Here is a 22,500-nt window from a genome sequence, read left to right as displayed (position 1 = left end):
ACACAGCAGTAGTCCTAGTACAAGGTGACATGACATAGTTATTGATAACACAGAAGTAGTCCTGGTACAAGGTGACATGACATAGTTATTGATAACACAGCAGTAGTCCTGGTACAAGGTGACATGACATAGTTATTGATAACACAGCAGTAGTCCTGGTACAAGGTGACATGACATAGTTATTGGTAACACAGCAGTAGTCCTAGTACAAGGTGACATGACATAGTTATTGATAACACAGCAGTAGTCCTGGTACAAGGTGACATGACATAGTTATTGATAACACAGCAGTAGTCCTAGTACAAGGTGACATAACATAGTTATGGATAACACAGCAGTAGTCCTAGTACAAGGTGACATGACATAGTTATTGATAACACAGCAGTAGTCCTAGTACAAGGTGACATGACATAGTTATTGATAACACAGCAGTAGTCCTGGTACAAGGTGACATGACATAGTTATTGATAACACAGCAGTAGTCCTGGTACAAGGTGACATAGTTATTGATAACACAGCAGTAGTCCTGGTACAGGTGACATGACATAGTTATTGATAACACAGCAGTAGTCCTGGTACAAGGTGACATGACATAGTTATTGATAACACAGCAGTAGTCCTGGTACAAGGTGACATGACATAGAGCCTACTACAACCTTTAAGAGCTGTTTATTCTCCTACCAGAGAAGAGTCATGTTTCTGAAGAATGACTACTTCTACACAACCATCAACGAGACACCGTTCAGGTTGGTTCAATCAGCATAGACAAAGTAACATTCTTCTTCTATACAGACGTGTCATAAACAGTTATAATGTGGCAAAAACAATAGAAAGCGTGGAAACGTGTAATGAGTGTGTTTCTACAGTCTTGGCATGGTGCTGACCAGAGGGCACGGTGAATACATCTTCATGGGGAACGTGTCTGTAAAGGAAGGTAAGTCGTCTGTCTTACCTGAACAACAAACACTGCAGTATAACTACTAAACCATGGTGATATAACTTGTTTTCATCCACAGGCCTCTGCAATATAACTACTAAACCAGGTGTTATAACTTGTTTTCATCCACAGGCCTCTGCAGTATAACTACTAAACCAGGTGTTATAACTTGTTTTCATCCACAGGTCTCTGCAGTATAACTACTAAACCATGGTGTTAAAGCTTGTTTTTATCCACAGGTCTCTGCAGTATAACTACTAAACCAGGTGTTATAACTTGTTTTCATCCACAGGCCTCTGCAGTATAACTACTAAACCAGGTGTTATAACTTGTTTTCATCCACAGGCCTCTGCAGTATAACTACTAAACCATGGTGTTAAAGCTTGTTTTCATCCACAGGCCTCTGCAGTATAACTACTAAACCAGGTGTTATAACTTGTTTTCATCCACAGGCCTCTGCAGTATAACTACTAAACCATGGTGTTAAAGCTTGTTTTCATCCACAGGTCTCAATGACCTGATGCAGCCAGATGTGTCCATCGCAAATGAGTGGTGAGTGTTTGACGAATCAGTTTCTCTCCCTATTCTTTCACTCACCAGCTAGCTATACAACCTGACTGGTACACTATTACTGATGTGTGTGTGTGTGTGTGTGTTTGTGTGTGTTTGTGTGTGTTTGTGTGTGTGTGTGTGTGTGTGTGTGTGTGTGTGTGTGTGTGTGTGTGTGTGTGTGTGTGTGTGTGGTGTGGTGTGGGTGTGGTGTGGTGGTGTGGTGTGTGGTGTGTGGTGTGTGTGTGTGTGTGTGTGTGTGTGTGTGTGTGGGTGTGGTGTGGTGTGGTGTGGTGTGGTGTGTGTGTGTGTGTACAGGACCTACTGTGAGACAGACATTGACCCTCACCACCGCAAGCTGACCCAGCTCCAGGCTGTGTTTCGATACCTCACTGGGAAGGAACCTGATCTGGAGTGTGAGCTTTCCACATACATCACACTTAACCCACAGTACATTCAAATAGTAATACGCTATTTCAAAAAGAGCCTTAGATTGACCTTTAACAGGAATCTCATTCATGGTCTATAGGTGATGAGGAACTGTTGAGACAGACTCTGTTTGATGCTGTGGTCACAGCCCCCATGGAGGCTTACTGGACAGCATTGATGCTCAACCCATCTGGGTAATTACCATGGATACTACACTACCACGCTACTACACTACAACACTACTACACTACTACACTACCACACTACTACACTACAACACTACAACACTACTACACTACCACGCTACTGCACTACTACACTACAACACTACAACACTACTACACTACAACACTACTGCACTACTACACTACCACACTACCACACTACTACACTACAACACTACTACACTACCACGCTACTGCACTACTACACTACCACACTACTACACTACTACACTACCACACTCCCACACTACTACACTACTACATTACTACACTACCACACTTGAACACTAAACCACCACACTACTACACTACTACACTACTACACTACCACACTACAACACTACTACACTACTACACTACAACACTACTACACTACAACACTACTACACTACTACACTACCACACTACTACACTACAACACTACAACACTACTACACTACCACACTACTACACTACCACACTACCACACTACTACACTACTACACTACTACACTACCACGCTACTACACTACTACACTACCACACTACTACACTACAACACTACCACACTACTACACTAATATACTACTACACTACTACACTACCACGCTACTACACCACCCCACTACCACACTACTACACTACTACACTACTACACTAATATACTACTACACTACTACACTACCACGCTACTACACCACCACACTACCACACTACTACACTACTACACTACTACACTAATATACTACTACACTACTACACTACCACACTACCACACTACTACACTACCACACTACTACACTAATATACTACTACACTACTACACTACCACGCTACTACACCACCCCACTACCACACTACTACACTACTACACTACTACACTACCACGCTACTACACCACCCCACTACCACACTACCACACTACTACACTACCACACTACCACACTACTACACTACCACGCTACTACACTACCACACTACTACACTACTACACTACCACGCTACTACACTACCACACTACTACACTACTACACTACCACGCTACTACACTACCACACTACTACACTACTACACTACCACACTACTACACTCCCACACTACTACACTACTACATTACTACACTACTACACTACCACACTACGACACTCCCACACTACTACACTACTACACTACTACACTACCGCACTAGAACACTACCACACTACCACACTACTACACTACCACACTACTACACTACCACACTACTACACTACCACACTACTACACTACTACATTACTACACTACCACACTACTACACTACTACACTACCACACTACCACACTCCCACACTACTACACTACTACATTACTACACTACCACACTTGAACACTAAACCACCACACTACTACACTACCACACTACTACACCACTACACTACTATACTACTACACTACCACACTACTACACTACTACACTACCACACTACTACACTACTACACTACCACACTACCACGCTACTACACTACCAAACTACTACACTACAACACTACCACACTACCACACTACACTACCACACTACTACACTACACTACCACACTACTACACTACTACACTACCACGCTACTACACCACCCCACTACCACACTACTACACTACCACGCTACTACACTACCACACTACTACACTACTACACTACCACACTACTACACTACTACACTACTACACTACCACACTACCACACTACTACACTACTACACTACCACACTACTACACTACTACACTACCACACTACTACACTACCACACTACCACGCTACCACACTACCACACTACTCACACTACTACACTACTACACTACCACACTACTACACTACTACACTACTACACTACCACACTACTACACTACTACACTACCACGCTACTACACTACTACACTACTACACTACTACACTACCACACTACTACACTACCACACTACTACACTACTACACTACCACACTACTACACTACTACACTACTACACTACCACACTACTACACTACCACACTACTACACTACTACACTACCACACTACCACACTACTACACTACACTACCACACTAGAACACTAATACACTACCACACTACTACACTACACTACCACACTACCACACTACTACACTACCACACTACTACACTACCACGCTACTACACTACCACACTACTACACTACTACACTACCACACTACTACACTACTACACTACCAAGCTACTACACTACCACACTACTACACTACTACACTACCACACTACTACACTACTACACTACTACACTGCCACACTACTACACTACTACACTACCATGCTACTACACTACCACACTACTACACTACTACACTACCACACTACTACACTACTACACTACCACACTACCACACTACTACACTACCACGCTACTACACTACCACGCTACTACACTACCACACTACTACACTACTACACTACCATGCTACTACACCACCCCACTACTACACTACTACACTACCACACTACTACACTACCACACTACTACACTACTACACTACCACACTACTACACTACCACACTACTACACTAGAACACTACCACACTACCACGCTACTACACTACCACACTACTACACTACTACACTACCACGCTACTACACTACCACACTACTACACTACTACACTACCACGCTACTACACTACCACACTAGTACACTACTACACTACCACACTACTACACTACCACACTACTACACTACCACACTACTACACTACCACACTACTACACTACTACACTACCACACTACTACACTACCACACTACCACGCTACTACACTACCACACTACCACGCTACTACACTACCACACTACTACAGTACTACACTACCACACTACCACGCTACTACACTACCACACTACTACACTACTACACTACCACGCTACTACACTACCACACTACTACACTACTACACTACCACACTACTACACTACTACACTACTTCACCACTACACTACTACACTACTACACTACCACACTACTACACTACTACACTACTTCACCACTGCACTACTACACTACTACACTACCACACTACTACACCACTACACTACTACACTACTACACTACCATGCTACTACACTACCACACTACTACACTACTACACTACCACACTACTACACTACTACACTACCACACTACTACACTACCACGCTACTACACTACCACGCTACTACACTACCACACTACTACACTACTACACTACCATGCTACTACACCACCCCACTACTACACTACTACACTACCACACTACTACACTACCACACTACTACACTACTACACTACCACACTACTACACTACCACACTACTACACTAGAACACTACCACACTACCACGCTACTACACTACCACACTACTACACTACTACACTACCACGCTACTACACTACCACACTACTACACTACTACACTACCACGCTACTACACTACCACACTAGTACACTACTACACTACCACACTACTACACTACCACACTACTACACTACCACACTACTACACTACCACACTACTACACTACTACACTACCACACTACTACACTACCACACTACCACGCTACTACACTACCACACTACCACGCTACTACACTACCACACTACTACAGTACTACACTACCACACTACCACGCTACTACACTACCACACTACTACACTACTACACTACCACGCTACTACACTACCACACTACTACACTACTACACTACCACGCTACTACACTACCACACTAGTACACTACTACACTACCACACTACTACACTACCACACTACTACACTACCACACTACTACACTACTACACTACCACACTACTACACTACCACACTACCACGCTACTACACTACCACACTACCACGCTACTACACTACCACACTACTACAGTACTACACTACCACACTACCACGCTACTACACTACCACACTACTACACTACTACACTACCACGCTACTACACTACCACACTACTACACTACTACACTACCACACTACTACACTACTACACTACTTCACCACTACACTACTACACTACTACACTACCACACTACTACACTACTACACTACTTCACCACTGCACTACTACACTACTACACTACCACACTACTACACCACTACACTACTACACTACTACACTACTACACTACTACACCACTACACTACTATACTACTACACTACCACACTACTACACTACTACACTACTTCACCACTACACTACTACACTACTACACTACCACACTACTACACCACTACACTACTACACTACTACACTATTACACTACTACACCACTACACTATCACACTAAACTACTACACTACTACACTACCACACTAAACCACTTCACTACTACACTAAACCACTACACTACTACACTAAACCACTACACTACTACACTAAACCACTACACTACTACACTACTACACTATTACACCACTACACCACTACACTACCACACTACTACACTACTACACTACTACACTACCACACTAAACCACTTCACTACTACACTAAACCACTACACTACTACACTAAACCACTACACTACTACACTAAACCACTACACTACTACACTACTACACTATTACACTACTACACCACTACACTACTACACTACTACACTAAACCACTACATTACTACACTACACTTGCACACTACCACCACACTCTGTGGTCACATCCCCCATGGAGAGGCCTACCAGACAGACATGATCTTCAACCCATCTGGGTTGGTAACAGTGCTGTAACATACCATGCTGCCATTATATCCCATATGTATTATCTGTTGATAAATGTTCTACGTCATTGTTTAGATTTGATTAGATGGCTGATTTTCAGCTGTTGTGTTATTGCCCCTCCTCGTCTCTCCTCTGTGTGTTCAGTATGGACGAGGGGGTGGAGACAGCGTTCCTGGGGACCCGGTCTGGTCTGATGAGGGTCAGCAGATATGTGGGCATTGAGAAACGTGTTGCCAAGTAAGTCAGACCTACAGTACTGAAACACATTGGCTTATCATCTGTTGTTTTACTGGGTTGTCTCTGCTGTACATAAGTGGCTACATTTATTACATCCGGTGGGTGAGTTAGTGGGTGGGTTAGTGGGTGGGTGGGTGGGTGAGTGGGTGAGTCAGTGGGTGAGTGGGTGGGTTAGTGGGTGAGTTAGTGGGTGGGTGAGTTAGTGGGTGGGTGGGTGAGTTAGTGGGTGAGTTGGTGGGTGGGTGAGTTAGTGGGTGGGTGGGTGAGTTAGTGGGTGGGTGGGTGAGTTAGTGGGTGGGTGAGTTGGTGAGTTAGTGGGTTGGTGGGTGAGTTAGTGGGTGGGTGAGTTGGTGAGTTAGTGGGTGAGTTAGTGGGTGGGTGGGTGTGTGGGTGAGTTAGTGGGTGGGTGGGTGAGTAGGTGAGTTAGTGGGTGGGTGGGTGGGTGAGTAGGTGGGTGGGTGGGTGGGTGGGTGAGTAGGTGAGTTAGCGGGTGGGTGGGTGGGTGAGTCCTTTGTACAGTATAACAGTCAGAAGATACCATGACTGTAGCAGGATGGCTGTAAACCTCTACTTGCCAAAAGGGGATTTACTCTGTTATTCAGTCTGTCTGTAGAAACTGACTAGTCTGTCTGTAGTCTACTCTACTCTCAGAGAGACTCTTATCTCTCCAGTAACTGTTCTTGTTAGGGCTCTTCAGGACTCTTAACTGCCCTGGCAGTACCCTCTTGCCAGGCAGGGTTTTGGCTCAGAGTGACTAACACCCTACATAATCTCACTAGCTATCAGTCATCTGATTGCTCCCGTTACTCATTGTGTAATTGTCCTCTGTGAGGGAGAGTTTTGGGCCAGCAGCTCTTTGTTGACCTTAACAGGTGTGTGTCTACATGATCCATTAGGAGGCTCTGTGTTTGATGGATCTGAAGATATCAGCCTGGAGACTGACTGAGTCCCTATTCCATATGGGCAGCACTTTGACCGGGCCCTATGGACTCTGGTATTATATAGGCCCTATGGACTCTGGTCTAGAGGTAGTGTATTATATAGGCCCTATGGACTCTGGTCTAGAGGTAGTGTATTATATAGGCCCTATGGACTCTGGTTTAGAGGTAGTGTATTATATAGGCCCTATGGACTCTGGTCTAGAGGTAGTGTATTATATAGGCCCTATGGACTCTGGTTTAGAGGTAGTGTATTATATAGGTCCTATGGACTCTGGTTTAGAGGTAGTGTATTATATAGGCCCTATGGACTCTGGTATTATATAGGCCCTATGGACTCTGGTTTAGAGGTAGTGTATTATATAGGCCCTATGGACTCTGGTTTAGAGGTAGTGTATTATATAGGTCCTATGGACTCTGGTCTAGAGGTAGTGTATTATATAGGCCCTATGGACTCTGGTTTAGAGGTAGTGTATTATATAGGCCCTATGGACTCTGGTTTAGAGGTAGTGTATTATATAGGTCCTATGGACTCTGGTTTAGAGGTAGTGTATTATATAGGTCCTATGGACTCTGGTTTAGAGGTAGTGTATTATATAGGCCCTATGGACTCTGGTTTAGAGGTAGTGTATTATATAGGCCCTATGGACTCTGGTCTAGAGGTAGTGTATTATATAGGCCCTATGGACTCTGGTTTAGAGGTAGTGTATTATATAGGCCCTATGGACTCTGGTTTAGTAGTAGTGTATTATATAGGGATTAGAGTGCCATTTGGGACTCAACCGTTTGATTTGAAATTTGTTTTGAAAACAAACTTGCCGACTCTGCAAAATGGAGAGTCCCTCTTACAGCGATTGTGTACAGGGATGGCTGGGTTATTGCTCTTAGTTCTGAGGGACGTGTTTGTGTTGTGTTTGTGTTGTTTCCTTTGTGGAGATATTACCTTCAAGAATATCCTCCAGTGGACTATCATGGCCCTCTAGTGGGTGATGAAGGTACTGTCGTGTCCACAGGAGGTTGGTGGCACCTTAATTGGGGATGACAGGCTTGTGCTACTGGCTGGAGCGACATTAGTGGAATGGTATCACATATATCAATTCCATGGTTTCCAGGTGTTTGATGCCATTCCATTATTATGAGCCCTCCTCCCCTCAGCAGCCTCCTTTGGTCAGGGCATCTAGGTAGTACAATACAGTAGGGGAGCGTGGGGTAAGATGAGCCATTTTTTACATTTAGCATCACTCTGTCAAAGGAAATAAAGTTTTCTTTCTGATAAGGATACATATATTTACATATATTTCAGGATGTTGTGTATCCCAGGAAATAATCAAAATTCATGTAAACATTACAGTTTTGAAAACATAGCTTGTCTGCAGGACAGGGTAAGTTAAGCCGCCTACAAATCTCTCTATTGAATGAAATAGTACCACTACCATTTTAAAACCATGTCTTATCTTTATTTCTTAAACACAATTCATCACAATTTCTTTTTTTGGTCTTTTTAAGCATCTTTTGACACAGGCTTAATACCTAACAAACACTTTGTGATTTTTAAGCACTTTTAACATAGGCAGGCCCTGTTGTTACCTCATATCCCAGAGATAGTTCCTCGCATTACGCCTGGGAGGAAAACACTTCCATTTGATCAATTTACCTCATGGCCATTGGCTCAATTTACCCCAAGGCAGACATTTTGACTATATTACCCCACACAGCTATAATGATGTACTTTCATGTTAGGTTTAGGTCCTCATATTGAAGCTTATAGAGACCTCAACTGATGTATAGAACAATCTTAACATCTACTTTAGTTTAGATACAAGCATTATGAAACCTACGGTATAACATAACACCTTCATTTGACTTGGGGAAAATCCGTTTTTTAACCTACTGTAACTTGCTTACCCCTTTTTCCATGTGGTTTCTTCCTTCACAGACTCCATGAAATGAAGGCCTCTTCCTAAATATTTGGTTAAATGATTAATGTGGTGCATTGTTTACTAGAAACAAGGGTGGCTCAATTTACCCCTTGGCTCAATTTACCCCACTCTCCCCTCTACACACTGCTTCAACAGCACATTGTTCTTCTGACATGGTTGCTTTCTGAATCTGGCTAACTTCTCTGTATCTTACCATGTACCCCACACCCCTTCTTGTGACCTGTGACCCTCCCAACTCCTGTGTTTCCAGACCAAAGGTCTTCTCCAAGTCAGTACATGACAGAAAATGACCTGATTTTGGTTCATTTTGGTCTTAAAGGTTTCTTTTAGTTGCAAAAAGCAAGCTTCAATGGACTGGCTTCTGCATTTCATCACACGCAGAAGCAAAGCTTTTAACTAGGACCAAAACAGTAGATTATAATCCTGTTGATCCTATCCTAGCGATAATGCCTTGCATTAAACACGGCAAGAAAACCCTTCAATTTGCTCAACTTGCCATTGGCTCAACCATTGGCTCAATTTACCCCAAGGCAAACATTTTGACTATATTAGCCCACACAGCTACAATGATGCACTTTCATGCCAGGTTTAGGTCCTCATATTGAAGCTTACAGTATAGAGACCCCAACTGATGTACAGAACAATCTTAAAATGATCTACTTTGGTTTAGTTAAAGCTTTTAACTAGTACCAAAACAGTAGATTATAATCCTGTAGATAATTTTAACTAGTACCAAGACAGTAGATTATAATCCTGTAGATAATTTTAACTAGTACCAAGACAGTAGATTATAATCCTGTAGATCATTTTAACTAGTACCAAGACAGTAGATTATAATCCTGTAGATCATTTTAACTAGTACCAAGACAGTAGATTATAATCCTGTAGATCATTTTAACTAGTACCAAGACAGTAGATTATAATCCTGTAGATCCCAGCCTGCCTTCCTTGCACTGCACTGGCTTCTTGTTTTACAATTGATTTCAAGATTTTGGCAACACTTTATGATAGCTTTCAATAAAAAGCCTTTTAAATGCTTATAGATGTTTAGAAATGCTCATAAATGTTTTTTATATTTTATTGATTACTTAAATCAATAAGTAATAATTGTATCTGTGTTACACCCAATTCTGACCCCTCACAGGAAATTCCTGTCTCCGTCGGACAAGGAGAACATCTTTACAATGGACCACTTCCCCGTGTGGTATCGCCGCGCTGCAGAGTACCCCGCCGGCAAGTTCCTGTACTACATCCCCAAAGAGGACACCAGAGGTAGGGACTACTTTCTCTCTGCTCCACCACACACTGTTGTGATTGTCTTGTAACAGTACAATAACCACCTAATAATACCCGTATGGAGTCTGGGACAACAACCGAACAGTTACACCAGGAGTAGGAACTACTTTCTACTTTCAGAGGTAGGGACTACTTTCTCTCTGTTCTCCCACTCTGTCGCCAGGGAAAATTGGCCAGTTGATCAATATATGCCATTAAGCAAACACTTTTATCCAGAATGATGAAAGCGCCATGCTCTACCAACTGAGCTACAGAGGATCAATAGCTATTTATGTTTGTGATTGTCTTGTAAAAGTACAATAACCACCTAATACAATCTCCTTGTGGAGTTTAAATAAACTGAATAGTAACACCAAAGGTAGGGACTACTTTCTCTCTGCTCCCACACAGATACAGTCGCCATAGCAACCCCCAGCCTAGCAACCGCCAGCAGCGACAGACAGCAAGCCCCTTTATCTAGGTTGTGTCCCGAGTGGCACCCTATTCCCTATGTAGTGCACTACTTTTGTCCAGGGTTCACAGGGAACCATAGGGAATAGGGTAACATTTGGGATGCATATTTACTCTCTAAACATTACTCACAAGCTACCTTAGTGGCTCTGGTGAATTTCCATTTTTATAAACCCAGACACGATCAATAGCTTTCTTGTTTGTGATTGTCCTGTAACAGAACAATAACCACCTAATACAGACAGACAGACTGTCTGGGACTAAAGCACAACAGTACAGGGAGATTTAACATCTATTCTGTCTGGTGCAACGCCAGGGTGTATGTATCCAGGGTGTATGTATCCAGGGTGTATGTATCCAGGGTGTATGTATCCAGGGTGTATGTATCCAGGGTGTATGTATCCAGGGTGTATGTATCCAGGGTGTATGTATCCAGGGTGAATGTATCCAGGGTGTATGTATCCAGGGTGTATGTATAGGTAACTCAACAGTCAGAAAGGCTGTATCTGCGTATTGTCCAATGTAGACCAGTGGCTCTAGCTACATGTCAGTCTCTTATCCATAGCAGCTCACTGTACAATCATTTCACTCAACTCCAGGAAGTAAAACAGCTTATTGAAAGATCTTGACATTTACATAGTGGTCACGATTAGGGCTGGCACAATTACCGTATTACCGTATTACCGTATAACCGGTTAACTGTATAACCATATTACCGTATAACCGTATTACTATATTACCATATAACCAACCGCAGCCCGCGCAGTCAGGAGGAGAATATGTGCATCTTCAACAACAAAAATAAAGATTACAACTGTGACTCATTTGGCTGAACAATAACCGTCGTCCAAAACTCATCACAGCCCTAATCACGATCAGCACATGTAAATCCTTCCTTATAAAACTGTCGTTTGGGGAACTTAGTATATTGGTAGGACATTACCCAGGGTATGAGGGGATAAACAGTCAACTCTATTAAAGTACTTTAATGTGGTGGTCTCTGCCATGTCCCTGTGAGGCCTCTGAAAGGCTCCTGGTCTGGTGTCCTCATCAGATGTGTTCAGGGACCATAATGTCCCCCAGTGTAGTTGTGTGATGTGGTGGCCTCTGAAAGGCTCCTGGTCTGGTGTCCTCATCAGATGTGTTCAGGGACTATGAGGAGGACCATAGCGCCACCTCCAGGCCGGATGACCTTGAGGACGAGGAGGGTATTTCAATTAAACAGCCTGTCTCTACCTGGCTCACCTACCAGCATGCTTCACAGTCCCTTCTTTCTCTTTCTCTCATCTCTTTCTCCTTTATCTCTCTCTCTCTGCTTCTACCTATCTTTACCTCTCTCCATCTCTCTGTCTCGATCCCAAACACTATCTCTCTCCTACTCTCCCTCTCTGTCTCTCTCTCTCTCTCTCTCCATCTCTCTGTCTCGATCCCAAACACTATCTCTCTCCTACTCTCCCTCTCTGTCTCTCTCTCTCTCTCCATCTCTCTGTCTCGATCCCAAACACTATCTCTCTCCTACGCTCCCTCTCTGTCTCTCTCTCTCTCTCCTACTCTCTGTCTCTCTATTTCTCTCTCTCTATTCATCTCTCTCTGTCTCTCTCTGTCTCTCTCCTACTCTCTGTCTCTCTATTTCTCTCTCTCTATTCATCTCTCTCTGTCTCTCTCTGTCTCTCTGCATGAGCCCTCTCTGAACTGCCTGGTCTTGTTGTAAAGTCATTAATATAGCTCTCCATTTTCTCTCCTGACGTCCATGGGATGATGAATGTGGGCGGGGGAGGGCATGGATAGTCAAGGAGGAGATGAAGGACATTTCATTATGTGTCTATAAGTACATCGCTTAGAGTATGAACTTACCATTTCATGTTGTAGACAGACAGACTACTGGCTTCTTCAGACTCTACCCAGGTAACAACACACACACACACTCACACACACACACACACACACACACACACACACACACACACACACACACACACACACACACACACACACACACACACACCCCAGACAGACAGACAGACAGACAGACAGACAGACAGACAGACAGACAGACAGACAGACAGACAGACAGACAGACAGACAGACAGACAGACAGACAGACAGACAGACAGACAGACAGACAGACCCACAATACTGTACAGGCACAGACAGACAGACAGACAGACAGACCGACAGACAGACAGACCGACAGACCGACAGACAGACAGACAGACAGACAGACAGACAGACAGACAGACAGACAGACAGACAGACAGACAGACAGACAGACAGACAGACAGACAGACAGACAGACAGACAGACAGACAGACAGACAGACAGACAGACAGACAGACAGACAGACAGACAGACAGACAGACCCACAGCACAAGTCCAGCTAAGCTAAATCTACAGATCAGCACTCCACACTGCAGCAGGCCCAGCTGAACCCAATAGCCTTGCTAGGTTTAACTGACAGCAGTTTTAATGGAGAATAGCAGTGTCTATAGCTGTGTCTATCAGGTCATTAGGGGTATAGGGGGACTCAGCTGTTCCAGTCTATATCTGAGTCTATCAGGTCATTAGGGGTATAGGGGGACTCAGCTGTTCCAGTCTATATCTGAGTCTATCAGATCATTAGGGGTATAGTGGGACTCAGCTGTTCCAGTCTATATCTGAGTCTATCAGATCATTAGGGGTATAGTGGGACTCAGCTGTTCCAGTCTATATCTGAGTCTATCAGGTCATTAGGGGTATAGGGGGACTCAGCTGTTCCAGTCTATATCTGAGTCTATCAGATCATTAGAGGTATAGGGGGACTCAGCTGTTCCAGTCTATATCTGAGTCTATCAGGTCATTAGGGGTATAGGGGGACTCAGCTGTTCCAGTCTATATCTGAGTCTATCAGGTCATTAGAGGTATAGGGGGACTCAGCTGTTCCAGTCTATATCTGAGTCTATCAGGTCATTAGGGGTATAGGGGGACTCAGCTGTTCCAGTCTATATCTGAGTCTATCAGGTCATTAGAGGTATAGGGGGACTCAGCTGTTCCAGTCTATATCTGAGTCTATCAGGTCATTAGAGGTATAGGGGGACTCAGCTGTTCCAGTCTATATCTGAGTCTATCAGGTCATTAGAGGTATAGGGGGACTCAGCTGTTCCAGTCTATATCTGAGTCTATCAGGTCATTAGAGGTATAGGGGGACTCAGCTGTTCCAGTCTATATCTGAGTATATCAGATCATTAGGGGTATAGGGGGACTCAGCTGTTCCAGTCTATATCTGAGTCTATCAGGTCATTAGGGGTATAGGGGGACTCAGCTGTTCCAGTCTATATCTGAGTCTAGACAGACGGGCGGACGGGCGGACGGACGGACGGACGGGCAGACGGGCAGACGGGCAGATAGATGGGCAGACACACAGACAGATAGATGGGCAGACAGACAGACAGATAGATGGGCAGACAGACAGACAGATAGATGGGCAGACAGACAGACAGACATAGCCTTGTAACCAGGGAAACCAGACATGATGTCACCCTCTTCATTTACAAATACAAACAGTCAATACAGCACCTCTACACCACAGGGGGTTGGTGGCACCTTATTTAGGGAGGACTGGCTCGTGGTAATGCCTGGAGCAGAACCAGTGGAATGGTATGAAATACATCAAACAAATGGTTTCCATGGTTTCCAGGTGTTTGATGCCATTCCATTCGCTCCGTTCCAGCCATTATTATGAGCCGTCCTCCCCTCTGCAGCCTCCACTGATCCACACACACACACACACACACACACACACACACACACACACACACACACACACACACACACACACACACACACACACACACACACACACACACACACACACTTCCAAAACAAATATAACACGCTAGCATTTAGTTTACATTGTAAATATTGATTGTAAATAGATGGCTCAGAGCTATTTGGTTCAGTTTCATTATTCACAACAATATCACTGATGAATACTAATGAATAGGTCACACACACACACACACACACACACACACACACACACACACACACACACACACACACACACACACACACACACACACACACACACACACACACACACACACACACGATGAGTCATCAGTCACAGAGTCATTCATTGAGGCTAATTAGATGTACTCACATTGTTTGTAGCACAGTAATACAGTGTTGTTTCCCTGACAGTGAATGGATAGATTGCATGAGTGAGCTTTGCCATTGTTGCATCCCAAATAACATCCTAGTCCCTTTACAGTGCACTACTGTTGACCAGGGCTCATAGGGAATAAGGTGCCATGGGTCACATACCATGTTACATTAAATTACATGACATTAACGTGGCATTTATGCAGAGTTCATAAATGATCTGTCGCCAAATGTAATTTGCTTGTTTTAATGATTTAGTGTTAAGTCCAGCCTGCTATAGTGGATGGAGGGCCTCAGACATAACACATAGGTTTGACTGTCTGGATATGCTGTTTGTTAACGTGGTTCTGGGGTCCCAAAGGTCTGCACGTTTTAGTACCCACACATCATATTCACACCTAATCAAGTAAAAATATTCCATTCAGCAAATGATTTTGTCGCTATCCGAAAGCGCTGCTATCAAGTCCTTGATTAACTGATTATTTGATTCAGCCAGCTGGGCAAGAGCAAAACTCTGCACCCTTTTGGTCCCCATGTTCACGATGTACAAACCCTGTGGACCTCTGTATTGGGGTTCTAAAAGCTGTCTCTATTTCTGTATCAGAGGCGTCAGGGAGGATGGTGATCGCCACCACAGCTGTGACTGTCACCGTGGGAAAGAAGACTGCAGTGGCTGGAGGTAGGAACAATCATCATCTCTTTTACATCTCTCTCCCTCACTGTCTCGCTGTCTCGCTCTATCGCTGTCTCGCTCTCTGTCTCTCTCGTTTCTTTCTTTCTTTCTTTCTTTCTTTCTTTCTTTCTTTCTTTCTTTCTTTCTTTCTTTCTTTCTTTCTTTACTCCTTTCAAGCTGCTTTGGTATCTGTTGGGCAATGATTGACAACCATTCATGCTGGCTGTTGTGGTTGTGGATAGGACCATCTATGGACGGAGACTTTTTAATATGCTTTTTAATATGACTCTCTGAGTAGTGTCTCTTTACTAAATGTTATCATTAATATGACTCTCTGAGTAGTGTCTACTACTAAATGTTGTCATTAATATGACTCTCTGAGTAGTGTCTCTTTACTAAATGTTATCATTAATATGACTCTCTGAGTAGTATCTCTCTACTAAATGTTATCATTAATATGACTCTCTGAGTAGTGTCTACTACTAAATGTTGTCATTAATATGACTCTCTGAGTAGTGTCTACTTTACTAAATGTTGTCATTAATATGACTCTCTGAGTAGTGTCTACTACTAAATGTTGTCATTAATATGACTCTCTGAGTAGTGTCTACTACTAAATGTTATCATTAATATGACTCTCTGAGTAGTGTCTTTACTAAATGTTTCATTAATATGACTCTCTGAGTAGTTCTCTACTAAATGTTATCATTAATATGACTCTCTGAGTAGTGTCTCTTTACTAAATGTTATCATTAATATGACTCTGAGCTCTCTGCTGTAGGAGTTGAGGTATTGCTTTGTCACAGGGCCAGACTAGAGGACAGCCCTGTGGTTGTCTGTTAGAGGCAGGAGGGTTGTGATGTTCTCCTAAAGGCCTGGTGCCTGGTTGAGGAGAGAAACCACTCCATGGAACAGTCATGATAGACTGCATTAGGAATGGCACTGAGACTGTGTGTGTGAGTGAGAGACAGAGAGTCCTTGGCCATGCTGTGGTAACTGACACTCTCATCGGTCATAATGATCTGAGATCAGCTCCTCCCTTGTGAACTGCATCCTGAGTGTGTGTCCATCTGTCACACACACATCACTTATCCACATTCTCTCCAATCATGTCCCCCTGAACCCCCAAACTAAACCCTCACATCCACCCTGCTCACATTCCCCTGAACCCCCAAACTAAACCTCTCACATCCACCCTGCTCACATTCCCCTAAACCCCCAAACTAAACCCCTCACATCCACCCTGCTCACATTCCCCTAAACCCCCAAACTAAACCCTCACATCCACCCTGCTCACATTCCCCTAAACCCCCAAACTAAACCCCTCACATCAACCCTGCTAACATTCCCCTAAACCCCCAAACTAAACCCCTCACATCCACCCTGCTCACATTCCCCTAAACCCCCAAACTAAACCCCTCACATCCACCCTGCTCACATTCCCCTGAACCCCCAAACTAAACCCCTCACATCCACCCTGCTCACATTCCCCTGAACCCCCAAACTAAACCCCTCACATCCACCCTGCTCACATTCCCCTAAACCCCCAAACTAAACCCCTCACATCAACCCTGCTCACATTCCCCTGTACCCCCAAACTAAACCCCTCACATCCACCTTGTTCACATTCCCCTGAACCCCCAAACTAAACCCCTCACATCAACCCTGATCACATTCCCCTGTACCCCCAAACTAAACCCCTCACATCCACCCTGCTCACATTCCCCTAAACCCCCAAACTAAACCCCTCACATCAACCCTGATCACATTCCCCTGTACCCCCAAACTAAACCCTCACATCCACCCTGCTCACATTCCCCTGTACCCCCAAACTAAACCCTCACATCCACCCTGCTCACATTCCCCTGAACCCCCAAACTAAACCTCTCACATCCACCCTGCTCACATTCCCCTAAACCCCCAAACTAAACCCCTCACATCCACCCTGCTCACATTCCCCTAAACCCCCAAACTAAACCCTCACATCCACCCTGCTCACATTCCCCTAAACCCCCAAACTAAACCCCTCACATCAACCCTGCTCACATTCCCCTAAACCCCCAAACTAAACCCCTCACATCCACCCTGCTCACATTCCCCTGAACCCCCAAACTAAACCCCTCACATCCACCCTGCTCACATTCCCCTAAACCCCCAAACTAAACCCCTCACATCAACCCTGCTCACATTCCCCTGTACCCCCAAACTAAACCCCTCACATCCACCTTGTTCACATTCCCCTGAACCCCCAAACTAAACCCCTCACATCAACCCTGATCACATTCCCCTGTACCCCCAAACTAAACCCCTCACATCCACCCTGCTCACATTCCCCTAAACCCCCAAACTAAACCCCTCACATCAACCCTGATCACATTCCCCTGTACCCCCAAACTAAACCCTCACATCCACCCTGCTCACATTCCCCTGTACCCCCAAACTAAACCCCTCACATCCACCCTGCTCACATTCCCCTGTACCCCCAAACTAAACCCCTCACATCCACCCTGCTCACATGGTTTTCAGCTCAGCATGTTGATTGGTGAATAGGTTCCTGTTGATGACTTCTCTAATCAGTGTTCTAACCTTAACACCCAGCCAAGCTGCAGGTGAGGATACTACTTACAGTGTGTGTGTGTGTGTGTGTGTGTGTGTGTGTGTGTGTGTGTGTGTGTGTGGTGTGTGTGTGTGTGTGTGTGTGTGTGTGTGTGTGTGCGTTCTCAAGTGTTTGGATGGTGTAGCTAGGTAACTAGTCTACCCAGGGGTTGCTCTCACTGCAGAAACACAGCTACTGGGCACATATCGCACACACAGGAAGGAAGTGTGTGTTGTGAATGTTTTATGACCACTGTGCTGTTCTGTTCCCCCCATCACGGGCTCAGCATGTGAAGCAGAGAATGCATGGCCTCACCAACAAGAGAAGGAATCAAATATGCAAGGGTGTGTGTGTGTGGTGTGTGTGTGTGGGGCTTGCTATATGACTGTTCTTTGTGAATTCACAGAACTCAGAAGAGGACTGGTTAAAGGAAGACTATTTATGCAGTATGTATATTTAGGATAGGGTTTACTGGGTTTATGCAGTATGTATCTTTAGGATAGGGTTTACTGGGTTTATGCAGTATGTATCTTTAGGATAGGGTTTACTGGGTTAATACAGTATGTATCTTTAGGATAGGGTTTACTGGGTTAATGCAGTATGTATCTTTAGGATAGGGTTTACTGGGTTTATGCAGTATGTATCTTTAGGATAGGGTTTACTGGGTTTATACAGTATGTATATTTAGGATAGGGTTTACTGGGTTTATGCAGTATGTATATTTAGGATAGGGTTTACTGGGTTAATGCAGTATGTATCTTTAGGATAGGGTTTACTGGGTTTATGCAGTATGTATCTTTAGGATAGGGTTTACTGGGTTTATGCAGTATGTATCTTTAGGATAGGGTTTACTGGGTTAATACAGTATGTATCTTTAGGATAGGGTTTACTGGGTTAATGCAGTATGTATCTTTAGGATAGGGTTTACTGGGTTTATACAGTATGTATCTTTAGGATAGGGTTTACTGGGTTTATACAGTATGTATCTTTAGGATAGGGTTTACTGGGTTAATACAGTATGTATCTTTAGGATAGGGTTTACTGGGTTTATACAGTATGTATCTTTAGGATAGGGTTTACTGGGTTTATACAGTATGTATCTTTAGGATAGGGTTTACTGGGTTAATACAGTATGTATCTTTAGGATAGGGTTTACTGGGTTAATACAGTATGTATCTTTAGGATAGGGTTTACTGGGTTTATACAGTATGTATCTTTAGGATAGGGTTTACTGGGTTTATACAGTATGTATCTTTAGGATAGGGTTTACTGGGTTTATACAGTATGTATCTTTAGGATAGGGTTTACTGGGTTTATGCAGTATGCTCCTCGAGGTCTGTGACTAGTGTTGGCTACTGAAATCCAACGGGTCCGTTTTGCAGTGCTGCCATAAATCTTGTGGACACTGTGTATGCTTGGGGCTTATGAAGACTCATGGATGCTTATGTTTATGAGGACTTTATGAATGTTTATGAGGACTTTATGAATGTTTATGAGGACTTTATGAATGTTTATGAGGACTTTATGAATGCTTATGAGGACTTTATGAATGCTTATAAGGACTTTATGAATGTTTGAGGACTTTATGAATGTTTGAGGACTTTATGAATGCTTATGAGGACTTTATGAATGCTAATGAGGACTTTATGAATGCTTATGAGGACTTTATGAATGTTTATGAGGACTTTATGAATATTTATGAGGACTTTATGAATGTTTATGAGGACTTTATGAATGCTTATGAGGACTTTATGAATGCTCTATAAATGCTTATTCCAGACAAAACATCTTAAGGAAATACATTCTTTATTATTTTTTTTTGACATTTCAACATTTTTTTATACACAGCCCACAAATGTTATTTAAAACAGCTTGTTATCTTGAGCAAAAAATAAAGAAGCATTTTAGTATCGTCCCTTTATAGGTTCATTATAACAATCTTAGAAAAAAACGACAGATAGGTAAATAAATAGATAGATAATAAAATATAGAATAAATGAATGGTAGGTAAAATTAAATAATAAAGCAGAATAGAGGAGATTCATCCAGGCCCACTTCAAGGGGCAACGCTCTCTCTCTCTCTCTCTTTCTCCCTCTCTCTTTCTCTCTCTCTCTCTCTCTTTCTCCCTCTCTCTTCTCTCTCTCTCTCTCTCACACTTTCTCTCTCTCGCTCTATCTTTTTTCTCCCAACATGAGTTTTAACAACAGCCACATCATTGTGCTTCATCCATACCAACAGATCCCAGACCTGGGTTACGTCCCAAATGGCAACCCTATTCCCTATCTAGTGCCCACACTCTGGTCATAGGTAGTGCCTTATGTAAGGAATAGGTTGCTATTTGGGACGTGGACCTGTATTCACATTAATTGGGATAATTAACCACTAGATCAAAGCCTGCTAGCCTAAGTACCAGTCTGCTGGGGCCATCATGCCAACTACTTGTCACTCGTTGTCACGCTAAACATGTTTGGCTTGACAATGACAGCAATAAGTTAAGTTGACAAGAGAACAAACAGATCTGGGATCAGGTTAGAGCCATGCTGTCTTTGGGGATGCGTTCAACATAACGTTAGTGTTTTATTATTGTTGACAACCCTTGTTGATTGACAGTTGGTTAGTTGAGGAAAATGCTCATATAGTACACTACACATGTGCGTCGCAGCCTTGATTCTCAGTGACATCATTGCAACAGTCTATATGAATGCGTGAACCAGTATTATACTATGGGCTGCACCGACAGGAACTCAGCAGGCTCATTTCATCATCCGTAATACTTCTCTTCGGGTATGGTTAGTTCATATTATAATAGTATTTACCACAGTCAACACAACATAAAGACGATAGGCTATTATAGCAACTCACCCCTCTTATGCTTTCGGGTTATTTCAATAATACTATTCTGATTTTATTCAGAAGACACTGTTCAGAAAATGTCTAGACATTGTATTCTATTACTTGATACATATGTACTATTATATAGAACTTCTTTAGGATATGTAATGAGTTAAAGACAAACATATAGGAACTCTGACAGCGCGTACAGACGTCTTAGGCATTGGAAGAGACCGTTCAAAGTCACGAGGTTTTTGAAGCACCCTGATCAAATCTCGTATTCATTCAGAATGATGAAAGAAGAGACGAAAATTATATATATGAATATATATATATATATATAAAAATATTGTCACACCTAAAATTGCTCTATTTCTCACGTTATTTCAGGGTCAAAGAATGATTTGATATTTCCTCATTCACACACGCCAGTTCCTTTCGTGCACCATGCTATGCTCCCTTCTACCTCTGGGTGGCACTGTTGCTACCCAGATCTGCATACGTGGACGTGTTG

At 43.3% G+C, this 22,500-nt stretch overlaps 2 protein-coding genes across 2 annotated transcripts in view; one reads left to right on the top strand and one right to left on the bottom strand.

Moving 5' to 3' along the window:
• LOC106592269 (voltage-dependent calcium channel subunit alpha-2/delta-4) overlaps positions 1-22,500 on the top strand; it is a 208,379-nt gene that overhangs the window by 51,757 nt on the left and 134,122 nt on the right. The window contains exons 17-24 of the mRNA XM_082977228.1: positions 685-746; positions 867-934; positions 1,444-1,489; positions 1,805-1,902; positions 2,016-2,109; positions 7,028-7,120; positions 11,143-11,270; positions 16,489-16,563. Coding sequence (XP_082833354.1) covers positions 685-746; positions 867-934; positions 1,444-1,489; positions 1,805-1,902; positions 2,016-2,109; positions 7,028-7,120; positions 11,143-11,270; positions 16,489-16,563 — 664 coding nt within the window. The remainder of the gene's footprint in view (positions 1-684; positions 747-866; positions 935-1,443; positions 1,490-1,804; positions 1,903-2,015; positions 2,110-7,027; positions 7,121-11,142; positions 11,271-16,488; positions 16,564-22,500) is intronic.
• LOC123743809 (leucine-rich repeat and transmembrane domain-containing protein 2) overlaps positions 20,943-22,500 on the bottom strand; it is a 49,381-nt gene continuing 47,823 nt past the window's right edge. Inside the window, exon 4 of the mRNA XM_045722458.2 lies at positions 20,943-22,500. This exon is cut by the window's right edge and continues 6,881 nt beyond it. The gene's annotated coding sequence lies outside the window, so the exon portion shown is untranslated.

The sequence above is a fragment of the Salmo salar genome, chromosome 07 (assembly GCF_965601325.2).
Source record: "Salmo salar chromosome 07, fSalSal1, whole genome shotgun sequence".
Taxonomy (NCBI): Eukaryota; Metazoa; Chordata; class Actinopteri; order Salmoniformes; family Salmonidae; genus Salmo; species Salmo salar.
This window is presented reverse-complemented; position numbering and strand designations above follow the sequence as displayed.